Here is a 19,064-nt window from a genome sequence, read left to right on the forward strand (position 1 = left end):
TTCATAAATGACCAGCATGGTCAAATAATAGGTCTGGGACAGGTAGCACGTCCGGTGAACAGGTCAGGATTCCATAGCCGCAGGCAGAACAGTTGAAACTGGAGCAGCAGCAAGGCCAGGTGGACTGGGGACAGCAAGGAGTCATCGTGCCAGGTCGTCCTGAGGCATGGTCCTATGGCTCAGGTCCTCCGAGAGAGAGAAAGAAAGAGAGAAAGAGAAAATTAGAGAGAGCATACTTAAATTCACACAGGACACCGGATAAGACAGGAGAAGTACTCCAGATATAACAAACTGACCCTAGCCCCCCGACACATAAACTACTGTGGCCCCATCCGATGATACCCCCGGACAGGGCCAAACAGGAAGGATATAACCCCACCCACTTTGCCAAAGCACAGCCCCCACACCACTAGAGGAATATCTTCAACCACCAACTTACCATCCTGAGACAAGGCCGAGTATAGCCCACAAAGATCTCCGCCATGGCACAACCCAAGGGGGGGCGCCAACCCAGACAGGAAGAGCACATCAGTGACTCAACCCACTCGAGTGACGCACCCCTCCTAGGGACGGCATGAAAGAGCACCAGTAAGCCAGTGACTCAGCCCCTGTAATAGGGTTAGAGGCAGAGAATCCCAGTGGAAAGAGGGGAACCGGCCAGGCAGAGACAGAAAGGGCGGTTCGTTTCTCCAGAGCCTTTCCGTTCACCTTCACACTCCTGGGCCAGACTACACTCAATCATATGACCCACTGAAGAGATGAGTCTTCAGTAAAGACTTAAAGGTTGAGACGGAGTTTGCATCTCTCACATGGGTAGGCAGACCATTCCATAAAAATGGAGCTCTATAGGAGAAAGCCCTGCCTCCAGCTGTTTGCTTAGAAATTCTAGTGACAATTAGGAGGCCTGCGTCTTGTGACCGTAGCGTACGTGTAGGTATGTACGGCAGGACCAAATCAGAGAGATAGGTAGGAGCAAGCCCATGTAATGCTTTGTAGGTTAGCAGTAAAACCTTGAAATCAGCCCTTGCCTTGACAGGAAGCCAGTGTAGGGAGGCTAGCACTGGAGTACTATGATCACATTTTTTGGTTCTAGTCAGGATTCTAGCAGCCGTATTTAGCACTAACTGAATTTTATTTAGTGCTTTATCCGAGTAGCCGGAAGGTAGAGCATTGCAGTAGTCTAACCTAGAAGTAACAAAAGCATGGATTAATTTTTCTGCATCATTTTTGGACAGAAAGTTTCTGATTTTTGCAATGTTACGTAGATGGAAAAAAGCTGTCCTTGAAACAGTCTTGATATGTTTGTCAAAAGAGAGATCAGGGTCCAGAGTAACGCCGAGGTCCTTCACAGTTTTATTTGAGACGACTGTGCAACCATTAAGAGTAATTGTCAGATTCAACAGAAGATCTCTTTGTTTCTTGGGACCTAGAACAACCATCTCTGTTTTGTCCGAGTTTAAAAGTAGAAAGTTTGCAGCCATCCACTTCCTTATGTCTGAAACACAGGCTTCTAGCGAGGGCAATTTTGGGGCTTCACCATGTTTCATTGAAATGTACAGCTGTGTGTCATCCGCATAGCAGTGCAAGTTAACATTATGTTTTCGAATGACATCCCCAAGAGGTTAAATATATAGTGAAAACAATAGTGGTCCTAAAACGGAACCTTGAGGAACACCGAAATTTACAGTTGATTTGTCAGAGGACAAACCATTCACAGAGACAAACTGATATCTTTCCGACAGATAAGTTCTAAACCAGGCCAGACCTTGTCCGTGTGGACCAATTTGGGTTTCCAATCTCTCCAAAAGAATGTGGTGATCGATGGTATCAAAAGCAGCACTAAGGTCTAAGAGCACGAGGACAGATGCAATGCAACAGCCTTTTCAAAAATGTTTGAGAGGAATGGAAGATTCGATATAGGCCGATAGTTTTTTATATTTTCTGGATCAAGGTTTGGCTTTTTCAAGAGAGGCTTCATTACTGCCAGTTTTAGTGAGTTTGGTACACATCCGGTGGATAGAGAGCTGTTTATTATGTTCAACATAGGAGGGCCAAGCACAGGAAGCAGCTCTTTCAGTAGTTTAGTTGGAATAGGGTCCAGTTTGCAGCTTGAAGGTCCTCAGAAAATCGTATGGTATGCTTTCGCCATAAAGTATTTGTTAAATCTGACACTGCGGCTGGATTAACGACAAAGATAAGCTTTATTTTGATGTATTGCACTTGTGATTTTATGAAAGTTAAATATTTATAGTAATTTGAATTTGGCCCAATTTCACCGGAACGCTAGCGTCCCACTGATCCGAAAGAAGTTTTAATGGATCATATAATTTATTGGTAAAGATATGTCCCAGCATACAGAAGAAAAAAATTACCCTCTAAAAATGTATTCTAGAGTGTCCAGCTGTTGACTTCTGACAAAACAATGATACCATGAGACTTTACAGTATTGATAACAAAAACCAATATATTGGATTTATCACGGAATTTGACACCATACAATATTGTACAGAGCTGGGTTAGTTGGCTACCCTGGGGTATCTGAAGACAATGGACCGTGAGACACAGGTTTTGTCTTGGACACATGGAATGTAGGATGGATACGGAAGATGAACAGTAGAGGAGCCAAGGATTTTAGATATAGGGAAAGGGCCAAAGAAACAGGGGAAAGGTTTTGCTGGACTCCACCCGGAGGGGCAGATCCTGAGTAGAAAGTCATACCCGCTGCCAGAGACGATAGGGGGGAGCCAAGGTTCGGTGACGATCCGCTTGTCGTCGATACCCGGAGGTGGTCTTAAGAAGTGCGGACCGGGCTCTCTTCCAGGTACGCCGACAGCGGCGGATGAACATCTGGCCCAAGGGTATGTTGACCTCTTCCTCTTGCTCAGGAAAAAGCAGGGGCTGATAACCCACGGAGCACTCGAAGGTCGAGAGACCAGTGGCCGTGCAGGGAAGGGTGTTCCGGGCGTACTCCACCCACACTGCTGGCTCCAGGTGGTGGGGTTGGCCGAGACGAGGCACCGAAGAGTCAACTCCATGTCCTGATTGGCACACGTCGACTGGCCATTAGATTGAGGATGAAACCCTGAGGAGAGGCTGGCCGACGACCCAAGGAGGATGCAGAATACCTTCCAGAATCGGGATGAGAACTGAGGACCATGATTGGAAACTATATTGACCGGATGTCCATGGATTCGTACCATGAGTTGGGCTGTCTCCTTGGCTGAGGGTAACTTGGGAAGGGGGATGAAATGGGTGGCTTTGGAAAACCTATCCACCACCGTAAGGATGGTGGTGTTGCCATCAGACGGAGGGAGACCAGTGACAAAGTCCAGGGATATACAATGGGGCAAAAAAGTAGTCAGTATTTAGAGGCCTGTAATTCTCATCATAGGTACACTTCAACTATGACAGATAAAATGAGAAAAAAAATCCAGAAAATCACATTGTAGGATTTTTTTATGAATGTATTTGCCAATTATGGTGGAAAATAAGTATTTGGTCAATAACAAAAGTTTATCTCAATACTTTGTTATATACCCTTTGTTGGCAATGACAGAGGTCAAACGTTTTCTGTAAGTCTTCACGAGGTTTTCACACACTGTTGCTGGTATTTTGGCCCATTCCTCCATGCAGATCTCCTCTAGAGCAGTGATGTTTCTGGGCAATACGGACTTTCAACTCCCTCCAAAGATTTTCTATGGGGTTGAGATCTAGAGACTGGCTAGGCCACTCCAGGACCTTGAAATGCTTCTTACGAAGCCACTCCTTCGTTGCCTGGGCGGTGTGTTTGGGATCATTGTCATGCTGAAAGACCCAGCCACGTTTAATCTTCAATGCCCTTGCTGATGGAAGGAGGTTTTCACTCAAAATCTCACGATACATGGCCCCATTCATTCTTTCCTTTACACGGATCAGCCGTCCTGGTCCCTTTGCAGAAAAACAGCCCCAAAGCATGATGTTTCCACCCCCAATCTTCACAGTAGGTATGGTGTTCTTTGGATGCAACTCAGCATTCTTTGTCCTCCAAACACGACAAGTTCTATTTTAGTTTCATCTGACCATATGACATTCTCTCAATCTTCTTCTGGATCATCCAAATGCTCTCTAGCAAACTTCAGACGGGCCTGGACATGTACTGGCTTAAGCAGGGGGACACGTCTGGCACTGCAGGATTTGAGTCCCTGGCGGCGTAGTGTGTTACTGATGGTAGGCTTTGTTACTTTGGTCCCAGCTCTCTGCAGGTCATTCACTAGGTCCCCCCGTGTGGTTCTGGGATTTTTGCTCACCGTTCTTGTGATCATTTTGACCCCACGGGGTGAGATCTTGCGTGGAGCCCCAGATCGAGGGAGATTATCAGTGGTCTTGTATGTCTTCCATTTCCTAATAATTGCTCCCACAGTTGATTTCTTCAAACCAAGCTGCTTACCTATTGCAGATTCAGTCTTCCCAGCCTGGTGCAGGTCTACAATTTTGTTTCTGGTGTCCTTTGACAGCGCTTTAGTCTTGGCCATAGTTGAGTTTGGAGTGTGACTGTTTGAGGTTTTGGACAGGTGTCTTTTATACTGATAACAAGTTCAAACAGGTGCCATTAATACAGGTAACGAGTGGAGGACAGAGGAGCCTCTTAAATTAGAAGTTACAGGTCTGTGAGAGCCAGAAATCTTGCTTGTTTGTAGGTGACCAAATACTTATTTTCCATCATAATTTGCAAATAAATTCATTACAAATCCTACAATGTGATTTTCTGGATTTTTTTCTCATTTTGTCTGTCGTAGTTGAAGTGTACCTATGATGAAAATTACAGGCCTCTCACATCTTTTGAAGTGGGAGGACTTGCACAATTGGTGGCTGACGAAATACTTTTTTGCCCCACTGTATGGGACCAGGGGGGATTAGGAACTTAAGGAGGCCGGCCGGAGCTTGCCGCGGAGTCTTATTCTGAGCACACACCGTGCATGCGGCAACGCCAGAAATCATAGTGGGCAAACCCCAGCTGCTGGGGACCATTTGAACGGAACCTTGGGTGAGTGTAAAAAAGTGTGGAAGCAATGGTGCTGTAGCCCCGGATGAATTGGTGGTAGAATTGAGCAAATCTCAGGAAATGTTGCAGCTGCACTCTGGATGTGGGTTGGGGCCACTCCACTACCACCCTTACCTTGTCCGAATCAATCTGAATGTTCCTGGCAGCGATGACGCATCCCAGAAAGGAGATAGTGGAGTGAGGAAATTCACACTTCTCAGCCTTGACATTTGGTATCTGATATATCTTAATAGGATCCGCATTAGCTATTGCAAAAGCAGCAGCTACTCTTCCTGGGGTCCATACAAAACATGAAACATAATACAGAATGACATAATACAGAACATAATTAGACAAGAACAGCTCAAGGACAGAACTACATTTTTAAAAGGGCTCACGTAGCCTACATATCAATCCATACACACAAACGATCTAGGTCAAATAGGGACAACTGGTTCTCCTGGAGGTCGTTGGAGGACTTGTCAGACGTGGAGAACATGCTCCTGAACCGAACGGGAAAAGACAAGGATGTCGTCAAGGTAGACAAACACGAACCGGTTCAACATGGCACATCATTGACCAGAGCCTGGAACACTGCAGGAGCATTGGTTAATCCGACTGGCAAAACCAGATACTCATAATGCCTGCTAGCTATGTTAAAGGCTGTCTTCCATTCGTCTCCTTCCCTTATCCGAACCAGATGGTAGGCATTCCGAAGGTCCAACTTCGAGTGTACAGTTGCCCCATGGAGGCGCTCGAAAGCCGAGGAGCGGAGTGGTAGCTGGTAACGGTTCTTTACCGTGATGTCATTAAGGCGGTAGTCAATACCTCGGGGGCAGCTTTGTTCCCTGTCTGGTCCGGAGACCAAAACCATGGAAGGGTACATTGAGGACTCTCTGGGTGCAGGGATTATTCGTCCTTCTTCCTACCTGGTGCAGGGTTTTGTCCTTCTTCTCCACAAAGAAGAACCCTGTGCCGGGGAGGAAGAAGGACGAATGATCCCTGCCCCAAGAGAGTCCTCAATGTACCCTTCCATGGTCTTGGTCTCCGGACCAGACAGGGAACAAAGCCGTCCCAGAGGCAGTGTAAGAAGAGATATGGAGGTCCTGATACTCAGTGGGAATGGTGGAGAGATCCAAGGCTTTACCCAAGCCAGCAGGAGGACAACCAGGGGCGGGCTGCGGCGCCTTGAGGAAATACGAGTGGAAGAACGGGCTCTAACCCAGGATTAAACACGTAGCCCAGTTGATCAGGGGGTTGTGCCTCTGGAGATATGACAATCCCAAAACCACAGGTCCATTAGGATATTTAAGAGCAGGAACTGCACAGACTCACTGTGATTCCCTGGCACTCGCAGGTTGATAGGAATCTGTGCTGTGAGTGACACTGCCAATAGATTGTCCATCCAATGCTCTGTCGTCCATGGGAACGGAGAGGAGTTGTGTGGAGATACCCAACTCCGACACCAGGGCAGTGTCCATAAAGCTCTCATCGTCCCCTGTATCCATGAGCACCCAGAGAGATTTATACCGTTCATCCCACAACAGGATAGTATGGAGAGGAGTACGAGTAATGGGAGATGGGAGACTCCCTGTAAGCCCCCCCGGGGTACTCATACCTACTAATGAGCCTAGGCTTTTTACTGGACAGTTGGATATGTCCTCAAGTTTCACAATACACACAGCTTTTAGAGCTCAGTCTGCTGAAACAATCTAGCCCTGCCCAGGAGGAGGTGAGTCGACAGTCCTCAATTATTTCTGAGGGAACTCGGATTCTCGCGGGAATGCAAGCGTCAGGGATTTCCGGGGTTCTTTGGAAACGAGGGGGAAACCGCGGACGGGCCCATGTGCCCGGGAACAGACCTCCTCTACCTATTGCATTCCCGTAGTTGCCGATCGATGCTTATGGTCAGGGATATGACAGAGTCGAGGTCCAAGGGCAGCTCCTAGGCTGTGAGCTCATCCTTAAATCCCTCTGATAATCCATGAAGGAACGTGTCGAACAGGGATTCTGGGTTCCAAGTACTCTACCGCCTTGTCTGCCACACTACGGGAGTCTTGATGCAGTTGAAGTAGCTTCTGAGTCGTCATTCTCCCAGACAACGGAGAATCGAACACCTTCTTTACTTCTGCCACAAACTCCTCCAGACTAAGGCAAACGCTGGATTGTTGCTCCCACACCACCGTAGCCCAGGTGAGATAAGATACTGTATCTTAGAACAATCCAACAGAATCCAACAGAAACAAAGAGGGCTGCAGCTCGAAAATGAGAGAGCACTGCGAGAGAAACGCCCAGCAAGTTCCAGGATCCTCAGCGCTCCGGAGGAGGCAAGCGGGGTTCTTAGGAAGCCGGGGTAGGCTGGAGAGAAGCACAGCTGGTAGCAGGGTTACTGAGAGTCTGGGAGATTTCCGTTGTGGTTTAATGCCTAATAGATAGCCTGCAGAATTGTTCTAAGAATGCACTGATGGCATGGTCATGGTATTCAGCCAAGGTGTGCAATCCTTCCATAAGGTTATGTAGTAACTCCTCGTGTTTTCCAGTGGTGGCTCCTTGTGAGTATTGCAGAGCTGGTCCGAGTCTACAGGGTCAGTCATGGTCAGTTCAAACTATCATGACTCAGGATGAGACCCAGATGCAAGAACGTGAGGCAGATGGTTCAAGTCTCAGAGATTTGTTGAATATAAACTACCGTATAAAAAGATTTGGGGTCACTTAGAAATGTCCTTGTCTATTAAAATAACATCAAATGGTGGTTGAAGATATCCCTCCAGTGGTGTGGGGGCTGTGCTTTGGCAAAGTGGGTGGGGTTATATCCTTCCTGTTTGGCCCTGTCCGGGGGTGTCCTCGGATGGGGCCATAGTGTCTCCTGACCCCTCCTGTCTCAGCCTCCAGTATCTATGCTGCAGTAGTTTATGTGTTGGGGGGCTAGGGTCAGTTTGTTATATCTGGAGTACTTCTCCTGTCATTTTCAGTGTCCTGTGTGAATTTAAGTGTGCTCTCTAATTCTCTCTTTCTCTCTTTCTTTCTTTCTCTCGGAGGACCTGAGCCATAGGACCATGCCTTAGGACTACCTGACATGATGACTCCTTGCTTTCCCCAGTCCACCTGGCCATGCTGCTGCTCCAGTTTCAACTGTTCTGCCTTATTATTATTGGACCATGCTGGTCATTTATGAACATTTGAACATCTTGGCCATGTTCTGTTATAATCTCCACCCGGCACAGCCAGAAGAGGACTGGCCACCCCACATAGCCTGGTTCCTCTCTAGGTTTCTTCCTAGGTTTTGGCCTTTCTAGGGAGTTTTTCCTAGCCACCGTGCTTCTACACCTGCATTGCTTGCTGTTTGGGGTTTTAGGCTGGGTTTCTGTACAGCACTTTGAGATATCAGCTGATGTACGAAGGGCTATATAAATAAATTTGATTTGATTTGACACTAATGTACTTGTCCTCTTGCTCAGTTGTGCACCATGGCCACCCACTCCTCTTTCTATTCTGGTTAGAGACAGTTTGCTTTGTTCTGTGACGGGAGTAGTACACAGCGTTGTACGAGATCTTCAGTTTTTTGGCAATTTCTGGCATGGAATAGCCTTCATTTCTAAGAACTAGAATAGACTGATGAGTTTCAGAACAAAGGTCTTTGTTTCTGGCCATTTTGAGCCTGTAATGGAAGCCACAAATGCTGATGCTCCAGATAATCAACTAGTCTAAAGACAAGTTTTATTGCTTCTTTAATCAGGACAACAGTTTTTAGCTGTGCTAACGTAATTGCAAAAGGGTTTTCTACCTATCAATTGGCCTTTTAAAATGATAAACTTGGATTAGCTAACACAATGTGCCATTGGAATACACAAGTGATCATTGTTGATAATGGGCTGTAAATATTCCATAAAGAAATCAGCCGTTTCCAGCTACAATATTCATTTACAACATTAACCATGTCTACACTGTATTTCTGATCAATTTGATGTTATTTTAATGGACAATTTATTTAACTTTTCTTTAAAAACAAGGACATTTCTAAGTGACCCCAAACTTTTGAACGGTAGTGTACATGGGCAGGTAAAGGGCAGGTCGAGGACAGGCAGGGGTTCGTAATCCCGGTAATAGTCGGCAGGCAGGCTCTAGGTCAGGACAGGAAAAACAGGTCATAACCGGGGAACTAGAACAAAACCCAGAAAGAGGAAAAAACACGGAGAAAGATGCTGTCACGACTTGACAAAACGAACTGGCAACAGACTAACAGAAAACTCAGATATAATTACACAGGGGATAATTGGGGGAACATGGGAGGCACCTGGTGGGGTTGTGGAGACAAGCACTAAACAATAATTCTTGCAAACTATGAGATGACTTAATAAACAGATCTGTATGTCACAAGAGAAAAAGCCTTTATTAAACTCACCATATTATTTTCCATCAATGGATGTCAATTCAACTCGTTTGACTACTATGATTAAGCAATAAGGTACGAGGGGGTATGAGTGGGGCAAAAAAGTATTTAGTCAGCCACCAATTGTGCAAGTTCTCCCACTTAAAAGGATGAGAGAGGCCTGTAATTTTCATCATAGGTACACTTCAACTATGACAGACGAAATGAGAAAAAAAATCCAGAAAATCACATTGTAGGATTTTAATGAATTTATTTGCAAATTATGGTGGGAAATAAGTATTTAATGAATTAAATACTTATTTACTAAATAAGTGTATTTATAAATAAATATTTACTAAATAAACTAGAGTAAAAGATAACAAATTTAAAATAGTAACACATTAATAATAATGAGGCTATATACAGGGGGTACCGGTACAGAGTCAATGTGCAGGGGTACAGGTTAGTCGAGGTAATTTGTACAAGTAGGTAGGGGTAAAGTGACTATGCATAGATAATAAACAGCGAGTAGCAGCAGTGTAAAAACAAAGTGTGTGTGTGTGTGTGTGGGGGCATTTCATTAATTGTTCAGCAGTCTTAAGGCTTGGGGGTAGAAGCTGTTAAGAAGTCTTTTGGACCTAGACTTTGAGCTTTGGTACCGCTTCTCGTGCGGTAGCAGAGAGAACAATATATGACTTGAGTGACTGGAGTCTTTGACAATTTTGACATTTTTTGGGGCCTTTCTCTGACACTGCCTAGTCCTAGTATATAGGTCCTCGATGGCAGGAAGCTTGGCCCCAGTGATGTACTGGGCCATACGCACTACCCTCTGTAGCACCTTATGGTCGGATGCCTCGCAGTTGCCATACCAGGCGATGATGCAACCGGTCAGGTTGACGGTGCAGCTGCATAACTTTTTGAGGATCTGGGAACCTGAGGGGGAAAAGCTGTTGTCATGCACTCTTCACAACTTTCTTGGTGTGGTTGGACCATGATAGTTTGTTGGTGATGTGGATACCGAGAAACTTGAAACTTTCGACCTGCCTCACTACAGCCCAGTTGATGTGAATGGGGGTGTGTTCTGCCCTCCTTTTCCTGTAGTCCACGATCATCTCCTTTGTCTTGCTCACGTTGAGGGGAGGTTGTTGTCCTGGCACCACACTGCCAGGTCTCTGACCTCATCCCTATAGGCTGTCTCATCATTGTCGGTGGTCAGGTCTACCACCGTTGTGTCCTCAGCAAACTTAATGATGGTGTTGGAGTTGTGCTTGGCCATGCAGTTGTGGGTGAACAGGGAGTACAGGAGGGGACTGAGCACGCAACCCTGAGGGGCCCCCATGTTGAGGATCAGCGTGGCAGTTGTGTTGTTGCCTACACTTACCACCTGGGGTTGGCCCGTCAGGAAGTCCAGAATCCAGTTACAGAGGGAGGTGTTTAGTTTCAGGGTCCTTAGCTTAGTGATGAGCTTTGTGGGCACTATGGTGTTGAACGCTGAGCTGTAGTCAATGAACAGCATTCTCACATAGGTGTTCCTTTTGTCCAGGTGGAAAGGGCAGTGTGGAGTGCGATTGAGTTTGCATCATCTGTGGATCTGTTGGGGTGGTATGCAAATTGGAGTGGGTCTAGGGTTTCCAGGATGATGGTTTTGATGTGAGCCATGACCAGTCTTTCAAAGCACTTCATGGCTACATGAATGTGTTACATTCGCTTTCTTGGAAACAGGGACTATGGTTGTCTACTTGAAACACATAAGTATTACAGACTCAGTCAGGGAGAGGTTGAAAATGTCAGTGAAGACATTTGCCAGTTGGTCGCGCATGCTCTGAGTACACGTCCTGGTAATCCGTCTGGCCCCGTGGCCTTGTGAATGTTAACCTGTTTAAACGTTGTGCTCACATATGCTACGGAGAGCGTGATCACACAGTCGTCCAGAACAGCTGGTGCTCTCATGCATGATTCAGTGTTGCTTGCCTCGAAGTGAGCATAAAAGGCATTTAGCCTGTCTGGTAGGTTCGTGTCACTGGGTAGCTCACGGCTGGGTTTCCCTTTGCAGTCTGTAACAGTTTGCTGTAATAGTTTGCAATAGTTTGCATGTCAATGCTAATATGGCAAAACATTTGCTAGCTAGCTAACAAACAACTGTAACAATGTAGTTGAGAGACAACAAGTGCTCATTGTGCAAATGTCAATAAACATTGGAGAGTTAATATAGTTTACATGTTGTCAACAATTTAAGCCAACTCCAAGTGTTTTGCCCCATAGTTTTGCATGCGTCGGTTTTATTGCTAAACAGCTAACACGTCATTGGAATGGTCTAAAATGCACATACTGCCCGTGGCACCCGGCCATGCAATTTTTTTGGGGGTGAGCTGTTGTAATTTCTCAAGAAATATGTTATTGGACTATGTTGGACTATGATGTTATGCCTTTCATAGACTCCTTGTATGTCTGCACCCTAACACAAGGCCATTGTGTTCCGGAACTGTTGATTGTATTGAAATAACTGTTGTGTGAACAATATTATTGTATTATCACCTTCCACTATATAATGGAAATGGAACAATTTCTTCATTGAGTTCTTCCCTGTGAAATCAGAGGTGGATCTCCCTTGTAGCTGCTTGTACTAAATATGTTGTTATTATACCATTAAATAATCTCTGCTTTAATCTTTGGATCCTATTTTCAACAACACTTGGCGCCATGATGCGGTTGAGAGCGACCTGACTTTTTGATCCGTTTAACTCGGCATGGACTCAGACATCCCTCTTGCCACAACTTAAAAAGGTAAGAGACCTTGTTCAAAAATCTGTGTGAGGGACTGTCTGTCTTCCAGCCGAGCCTTAATGGTGAGAGATCTCCTTTCCTCCTCATCTACGAAATTTTGAGATTCAAGTTGGTAGAACTATTTTTCCTATCATAATGAATCTGTCCGGTTAATACTGATCAATAGTGGGTATTCGGAGTTTGACCGCACTTTAAAGTATTCTGAGTTTGACTATACTTTAAAGCCCACATAATTCCCTTTAGGAAAAGTATTCAGAGTTTGACCGTACTTCAAAGTAGGTAGAAAAGTATTCGGAGTTTGACCGTACTTCAAAGTAGGTACAAAAGTATTCGGAGTTTGACCATACTTTAAGGATAGCATAGCCGGCTGGCAGAAAAGTACTGTGAGGTTGTATGTGTGGTATGTGTGTATAAGTATCACATCCTGACCTTAGTTCCTTTTTTTATTTCTCTATTTTAGGTTGGTCAGGGCGTGAGTTGGGGTGGGCATTCTATGTTTTTTTCTATGTTTGTTTTTCTATGAGTTTGGCCTGGTATGGTTCCCAATCAGAGGCAGCTGTCAACCGTTGTCTCTGATTGAGAACCAGCCTGTTTTCGCCCTTGAGTTGTGGGTAGTTGTTTTCTGTCTCTGTACCAGACAGGACTGTTTTGTTTGTTCCGTTTTGTTATTTTTGTTCTAGTGTTCAGTGTAATTTAAAGATCATGAACACGTACCATGCTGCACCTTGGTCCTCTCCTTCTTCCTCCTCTCAGAATCGTTACAATAAGGAGTTGTTGGAGATTTGGTGTAATTATAAGGAGCTCAGAAAACTATTAGAAAGCATGGGTGATGAACCCTCTAAAGGGAAAATACAACTTGCGCACCCAGACGTAGACATACGTACAGTTGAAGTCTGAAGTTTACATACCCCTTAGCCAAATACATTTAAACTTCAGTTTTTCACAATTCCTGACATTTAATCCTAGGAACAATTCCCTGTCTTAGGTCAGTTAGGATCACCACTTTATTTTAAGAATGTGAAATGTCAGAACAATAGTAGAGTGAATGATTTATTTCATCACATTCCCAGAGTCAGAAGCTTACATACACTCAATTAGTATTTGGTAGCATTGCCTTTCATTTGTTTAACTTGGGTCAAACATTTTTGGTAGCCTTCCACAAGCTTCCCACAATACGTTGGGTGAATTTTGGCCATTCCTCCTGACAGAGCGGGTTTAACTGAGTCAGGTTTGTAGGCCTCTATGCTCGCACACACTTTTTCAGTTCTGCCCACAAATTTTCTATAGGATTGAGGTTAGGGCGTTGTGAAGGCTGCTCCAATACCTTGACTTTGTTGTCCTTAAGACATTTTGCCACAACTTTGGAAGTATGCTTGGGGTCATTGTCCATTTGGAAGACCCATTTGCGACCAAGCTTTAACTGATATCTTGAGATGTTGCTTCAATATATCCATATATCCATAATATATAATATATCCATAATATATCCATCATTTTGCAACCGCATGATGCCATCTATTTTGTGACGTGCACCAGTCCCTCCTACAGCAAAGCACCCCCACAACATGATGCTGCCCCCCCGTGCCTCACGGTTGGGATGGTGTTCTTCGGCTTGCAAGCATCCCCCTTTTTCCTCCAAACATAACGATGGTCATTATGGCCAAACACTTCTATTTTTGTTTCATCATACCAGAGGACATTTCTCCAAAAAGTACGATCTTTGTCCCCATGTGCAGTTGCAAACCGTAGTCTGGCTTGTTTAGGGTGGTTTTGAAGCAGTGGCTTCTTCCTTGCTGAGCGGCCTTTCGGATATGTCGATATAAGACTCGTTTTACTGTGGAAATAGATAGTTTTGTACCTGTATCCTCCAGCATCTTCACAAGGTCCTTTGTTGTTGTTCTGGGATTAATTTGCACTTTTCGCACCAAAGTACATTGATCTCTAGGAGACAGAACGCGTCTCCTTCCTGAGCGGTATGACAGATGTGTTGTCCCATGGTGTTTATACTTGTGTACTATTGTTTGTACAGATGAACGTGGTACCTTCAGGCGTTTAGACATTTTTCCCAAGGATGAACCAGACTTGTGGAGGACTTACATTTTTTCTGTGGTCTTTGCTGATTTCTACTGATTTTCCCATGATGTCAAGCAAAGAGGCCCTGAGTTTGAAGGTGGGCCTTGACATACATCCACTGGTAACCTCCAATTGACTCAAATTATGTCAATTAGCCTATCAGAAGCTTCTAAAGCCATGACATCATTTTCTGGAATTTTCCAAGCTGTTTAAAGGCACAGTCCACTTAGTGTATGTTATCTTCTGTCCCACTGAAATTGTGATACAGTGAAGTATAAGTGAAATAATCTGTCCGTAAACAATTGTTGGAAAAATTACTTGTCACGTACAAAGTAGATGTCCTAACCGACTTTCCAAAACTATAGTTTCTTAACAAGACCTGGTTGAAAAAAGAGTTTTAATGACTCCAACCTTTGTGTATATAAATTTCTGACTTCAACTGTAAGTGGTGTAAAATGTATAAGAGAAATGTTCAGAGTGATTCCTTCATGGATTATTTGATAAAGATAAGGTTAAAGCACTGTAAGTCTGTCTAAATAATCTGGGAAATAAAGTCTCAGACAAAGACTGGTGCATCTTCTACAGCAGCTCAGATATTTAATGTAGGGTGATGCCTATGGTTTTCATGGCATCAAAGGGGGAAATGCAGTGGCAGAATTTGGGATGACCTGTTGTCATTTCTCAAGGGATATGTTCTTTGTTGGACTGTGATGTTATGCCTTTCATAGACTCCTGGTATGTCTGCACCCTAACACAAGCTATTGTGTTCCATAACTGTTGATTGTATTGAAATAACTGTTGTGTGAACAATATGATTGTATTATAACCTCAGACTATATAAGGGACATGGAACCATTTTTTTCCTTGAGTTCTTCCATGTGAAATCAGAGATAGTGCTCCCCTCCAGCTGCTTGATTAAAGATGTTTGTATTATATGTGATTGAACCAAGTCGTTTGAGGTTGCTCTAAAGCGTAAAGGTGAAATAAACGAGTCAGGGGCAAGTTCTTAATTGAACTAATTTCTCTATTGAGGTATTTCTTTCTTCTCAAACTCTCCAACACAATCAAGGATGATCTCACAATGAAAACACAAATCTTCTTCTTTACAAGAACAAGGAACATAAGGCGAGTATCTTCAAACTATAACAAAACTCACAGGTAGCGTCACCGCCTTAACGATCCGTCCGTGGACAGCTCCCTTTGGGTGGTGGTCCAGATCCGTGGTGGCCATTCCCAAGAGGTAGTTTGTCCTCTTCTTCTCCCTTCCGAAAGGTGCGTCCTTTCCTTTGTAGAAGCAAACACTATTTTCTTCCTCCAGTCTCCCCCACTGCCGGTTCCCTCCTCTCTCTTGTAGGAGAAAGAGAATTGGTCATTAGAACCGTCAGCTGTGCTTAATTGCCTCTGATCACCTTGACTCACATGCCGGGCTGGGCTACTATCCATGGGACCAGCCTGCCCTCTGGTGGTCCTTCCGCATATATCATTAAATAGTCTCTGCCTTAATCTTTGGATTTCATTTTCCACAAAAGCAGGGATGTGGTTTGACGAACAACATTGCCCACCAATGATAGCACGGACTACAAAGGGAAAATCAGCCACGTCGCGGACACCGACGTCTTGCTTCCGGACAAGCTAAACACCTTCTTCGCCCGCTTTGAGGATAACACAGTGCCACCGACGCAGCCCGCTACCAAGAACTGTGGGATCTCCTTCTCCGTGGCCGACGTCAATAAGACAGTTAAGCGTGTTAGCATCCCTAGCCGCGTCCTCAGAGCATGAACAGACCAGCTGGCTGGAGTGTTTACGGACATATTCAATCTCTCCCTATCCCAGTCTGTTGTCTCCACATGCTTCAAGATGGCCACCATTGTTCCTGTTCCCTAGAAAGCTAAGGTAACTGAACTAAACGACTATCATCCTGTAGTACTCACTTCTGTCATCATGAAGTGCTTTGAGAGCCTAGTCAAGGATCATATCACCTCTACCTTACCTGACACCCTAAACTCACTTCAATTTGCTTACCTCCCCAATAGATCCACAGACGATGCAATCACCATCGCACTGCACACTGCCCATCTGGACAAGAGGATGCTGTAAGAATGCTGTTCATTGACTGTAGCTCAGCATTCAACACCATAGTACCCTCCACCTTCACTTTGCTGATCCTCAACACTGGGGCCCCACAAGGATACGTGCTTAGCCCCTCCTGTACTCTCTGTTCACCCATGACTGCGTGGCCACGCACACCTCCAACTCAATCATCAAGTTTGCAGATGACACAGCAGTAGTAGGCCTGATTACCAACAATGAGTTTGGGAGTGTGGCGGAAGGAAAATAAAGTTTCACCAAATGTCAACAAAACAAGGGAGCTGACTTCAGGAAACAGCAGAGGGAGCACCCCCCTAACCACATCAACGGGACCGCAGTGGAGAAGTTGGAAAGCTTCAAGTTCCTCGGCGTACACATCACTGGACCACCCACACAGACAGTGTGGTGAAGAAGGCAGGAGGCTGAAGAAATTTGGCTTGGCCCCTTACAAACGTTTTATTTTTACATTTTTATCCCGTTTTCTCCCCAAATTCGTGGTATCCAATTGTTTTTTAGTAGCTACTATTTTGTCTCTTCGCTACAACTCCCGTACAGGCTCGGAAGAGACGAAGGTTGAAAGTCATGTGTCCTCCGATACACAACCCAACCAAGCCGCACTGCTTCTTAACACAGCGCACATCCAACCCGGAAGCCAGACGCACCAATGTGTCGGAGGAAACACCGTGCACCCGGCAACCTTGGATAGCGCGCACTGCGCCAGGCCTGCCACAGGAGTCGCTGGTGTGCGATGAGACAAGGATATCCCTACCGGCCAACCCCTCCCAAACCCGGACGACGCTAGGCCAATTGTGCGTCGCCCCACGGACCTCCTGGTCGTGGCCGGTTACAACAGAGCCTGGGCGCGAACCCAGAGTCTCTGGTGGCACAGCTGGCGCTGCAGTAGAGCAAGCACCCTTAACCACTGCACCACCACGGAGGCCCCACAAACTTTTACAGATGCACAATTTAGAGCATCCGGTCAGGCTGTATCACCGCCTGCTATGGCAACTGCTCTGCCCGCAACCGCAGGGCTCTCCAGAGGGTTGTGTGGTCTGCCCAATGCATCACCGGGGGCAAGCTACCTGCCCTCCAGGACACCTACAGCACCCGATGTCACAGAAAGGCCAAAAAGATCATCAAGGACAACAACCACCCAAGCCACTGTTTACCACGTTGTCATCCAGAAGGCGAGGTCAGTACAGGTGCATCATAGCCGGGACCGAGAGATTGAAAAACAGCTTCTATCTTAAGGCCTTCTGACTGTAAAATAGTAATCATTAGCACATTAGAGGCTGCTGCCCTGTATACACATAGACTTGAAATCACTGGCCACTTTAATAATGGAACACTAGTCACTTGAATAATATTTACATATTTTGAATTACTCATATATATATATATATATATATATATATATATATACTGTATTATATCCTATTCTACTGTATCTTAGTCTATGCCGCTGTGATATTGATTGTCCAAATATTTTTTATTCTTAATTCCATTCCTTTGCTTTAGATTGTGTGTATTGTTAGATATTACTTGTTGGATATTACTGCACTGTTGGTGCTAGAAACACAAGCATTTCACTACACCCGCAATAACATCAGCTAAACACGTGTATATGACAAATAAAATCTTATTTGATTTGATTTAAAATGTGCCATAGATGGGAACACAGACCAATCAGTTGACTTGAGGGGTTGAAAAACACATGCCTGTGAGCTTTTCCCGCCAGTGTCCCCTAGCAGCAATGACGTCAGAGCACTTGCCGGTAAACTGATGACATAACATCGGCCCCATGTGTTTGTAACATGTAATAGTTTCATTCATTAATTAAATTATTTTGCAGGGATTCACACTTTCAGTACATTACAGTACAATAGCCTACACGTTATATAACATGCTAATGGTATTGTGTGATACTTACTGCACGGTTGACATTTACATATGTATGTACTGTCGTTTCCCTCTGCTCTACTCTGCTCCGTCATGCATAATAACAACCATGCACTGAATCTAGCATTGGGGTATTTTGCTGTCATCTTTTTTGGTTTCTGTGACCACTAACAGAGATTATAATTCCCCTTAAGCAAACTACTAAACTCTGCAGAGGTTGAATAAGGTCAAGAGACACATTCATTGTGAAGACAATAGACAGGAGACACACATGTTAACCCGGTTTGATTTAATTACAGTCTTAGAATGACTTTTTAAGGTAATACATTTCTAATCCTCCCTCTTGGTCTGTCTTTACAGAGTTTAGTTTAAAGGTATTGGCTACTTGTCTGTGCCTGAGCACAGAAAAATAAAAAGAGCCTGGAAATTATAACCTGTCAGATAACCTGCAGTAATAAAATGCCTGTACCGCTGTATTTAAATGTAGCATGTTTGCATGAAAGCAAATACTATATACTGTTCACTGTCCTTCAGTTCAGTACAGTTATTAATATGTGTAATGTGGACATTTAAGATTAATTCAGTTAATATTCAGTTAAGAGGAATTAACACAATGCCTAGCATATTTACATGTTTTCCCTTTATGTAATACTCATGATTTCCAGTGTTATATTTGGGACAGTCATTTGTGTACAGGTTATTGGTCACTAGACTTGCTACTGAATGTTATGGATTGTTTTCATATCTGTTGATAGTGATTGACGCCAGACTGGAGGTACAAGGACCAAGGCCATTGATTATTATTGTATTCTGTGACACTGTGTGATTCTG

The 19,064-nt window shown here is 44.6% G+C and overlaps 1 protein-coding gene across 1 annotated transcript in view; it reads right to left on the reverse strand.

Annotated features, from left to right (window-relative positions):
* si:dkey-81j8.6 (STE20-like serine/threonine-protein kinase) overlaps positions 1 to 15,550 on the reverse strand; it is a 30,305-nt gene extending 14,755 nt beyond the window's left edge. The window contains exon 1 of the mRNA XM_021610221.3: positions 15,403 to 15,550. Within this exon, the coding sequence (XP_021465896.3) occupies positions 15,403 to 15,477 (75 nt within the window). The 5' untranslated portion in view covers positions 15,478 to 15,550. The remainder of the gene's footprint in view (positions 1 to 15,402) is intronic.
* Positions 15,551 to 19,064: the final 3,514 nt, after the last annotated feature.

The sequence above is a fragment of the Oncorhynchus mykiss genome, chromosome 7 (assembly GCF_057628025.1).
Source record: "Oncorhynchus mykiss isolate SJ-2025 chromosome 7, ASM5762802v1, whole genome shotgun sequence".
In the NCBI taxonomy this organism is placed as follows: Eukaryota; Metazoa; Chordata; class Actinopteri; order Salmoniformes; family Salmonidae; genus Oncorhynchus; species Oncorhynchus mykiss.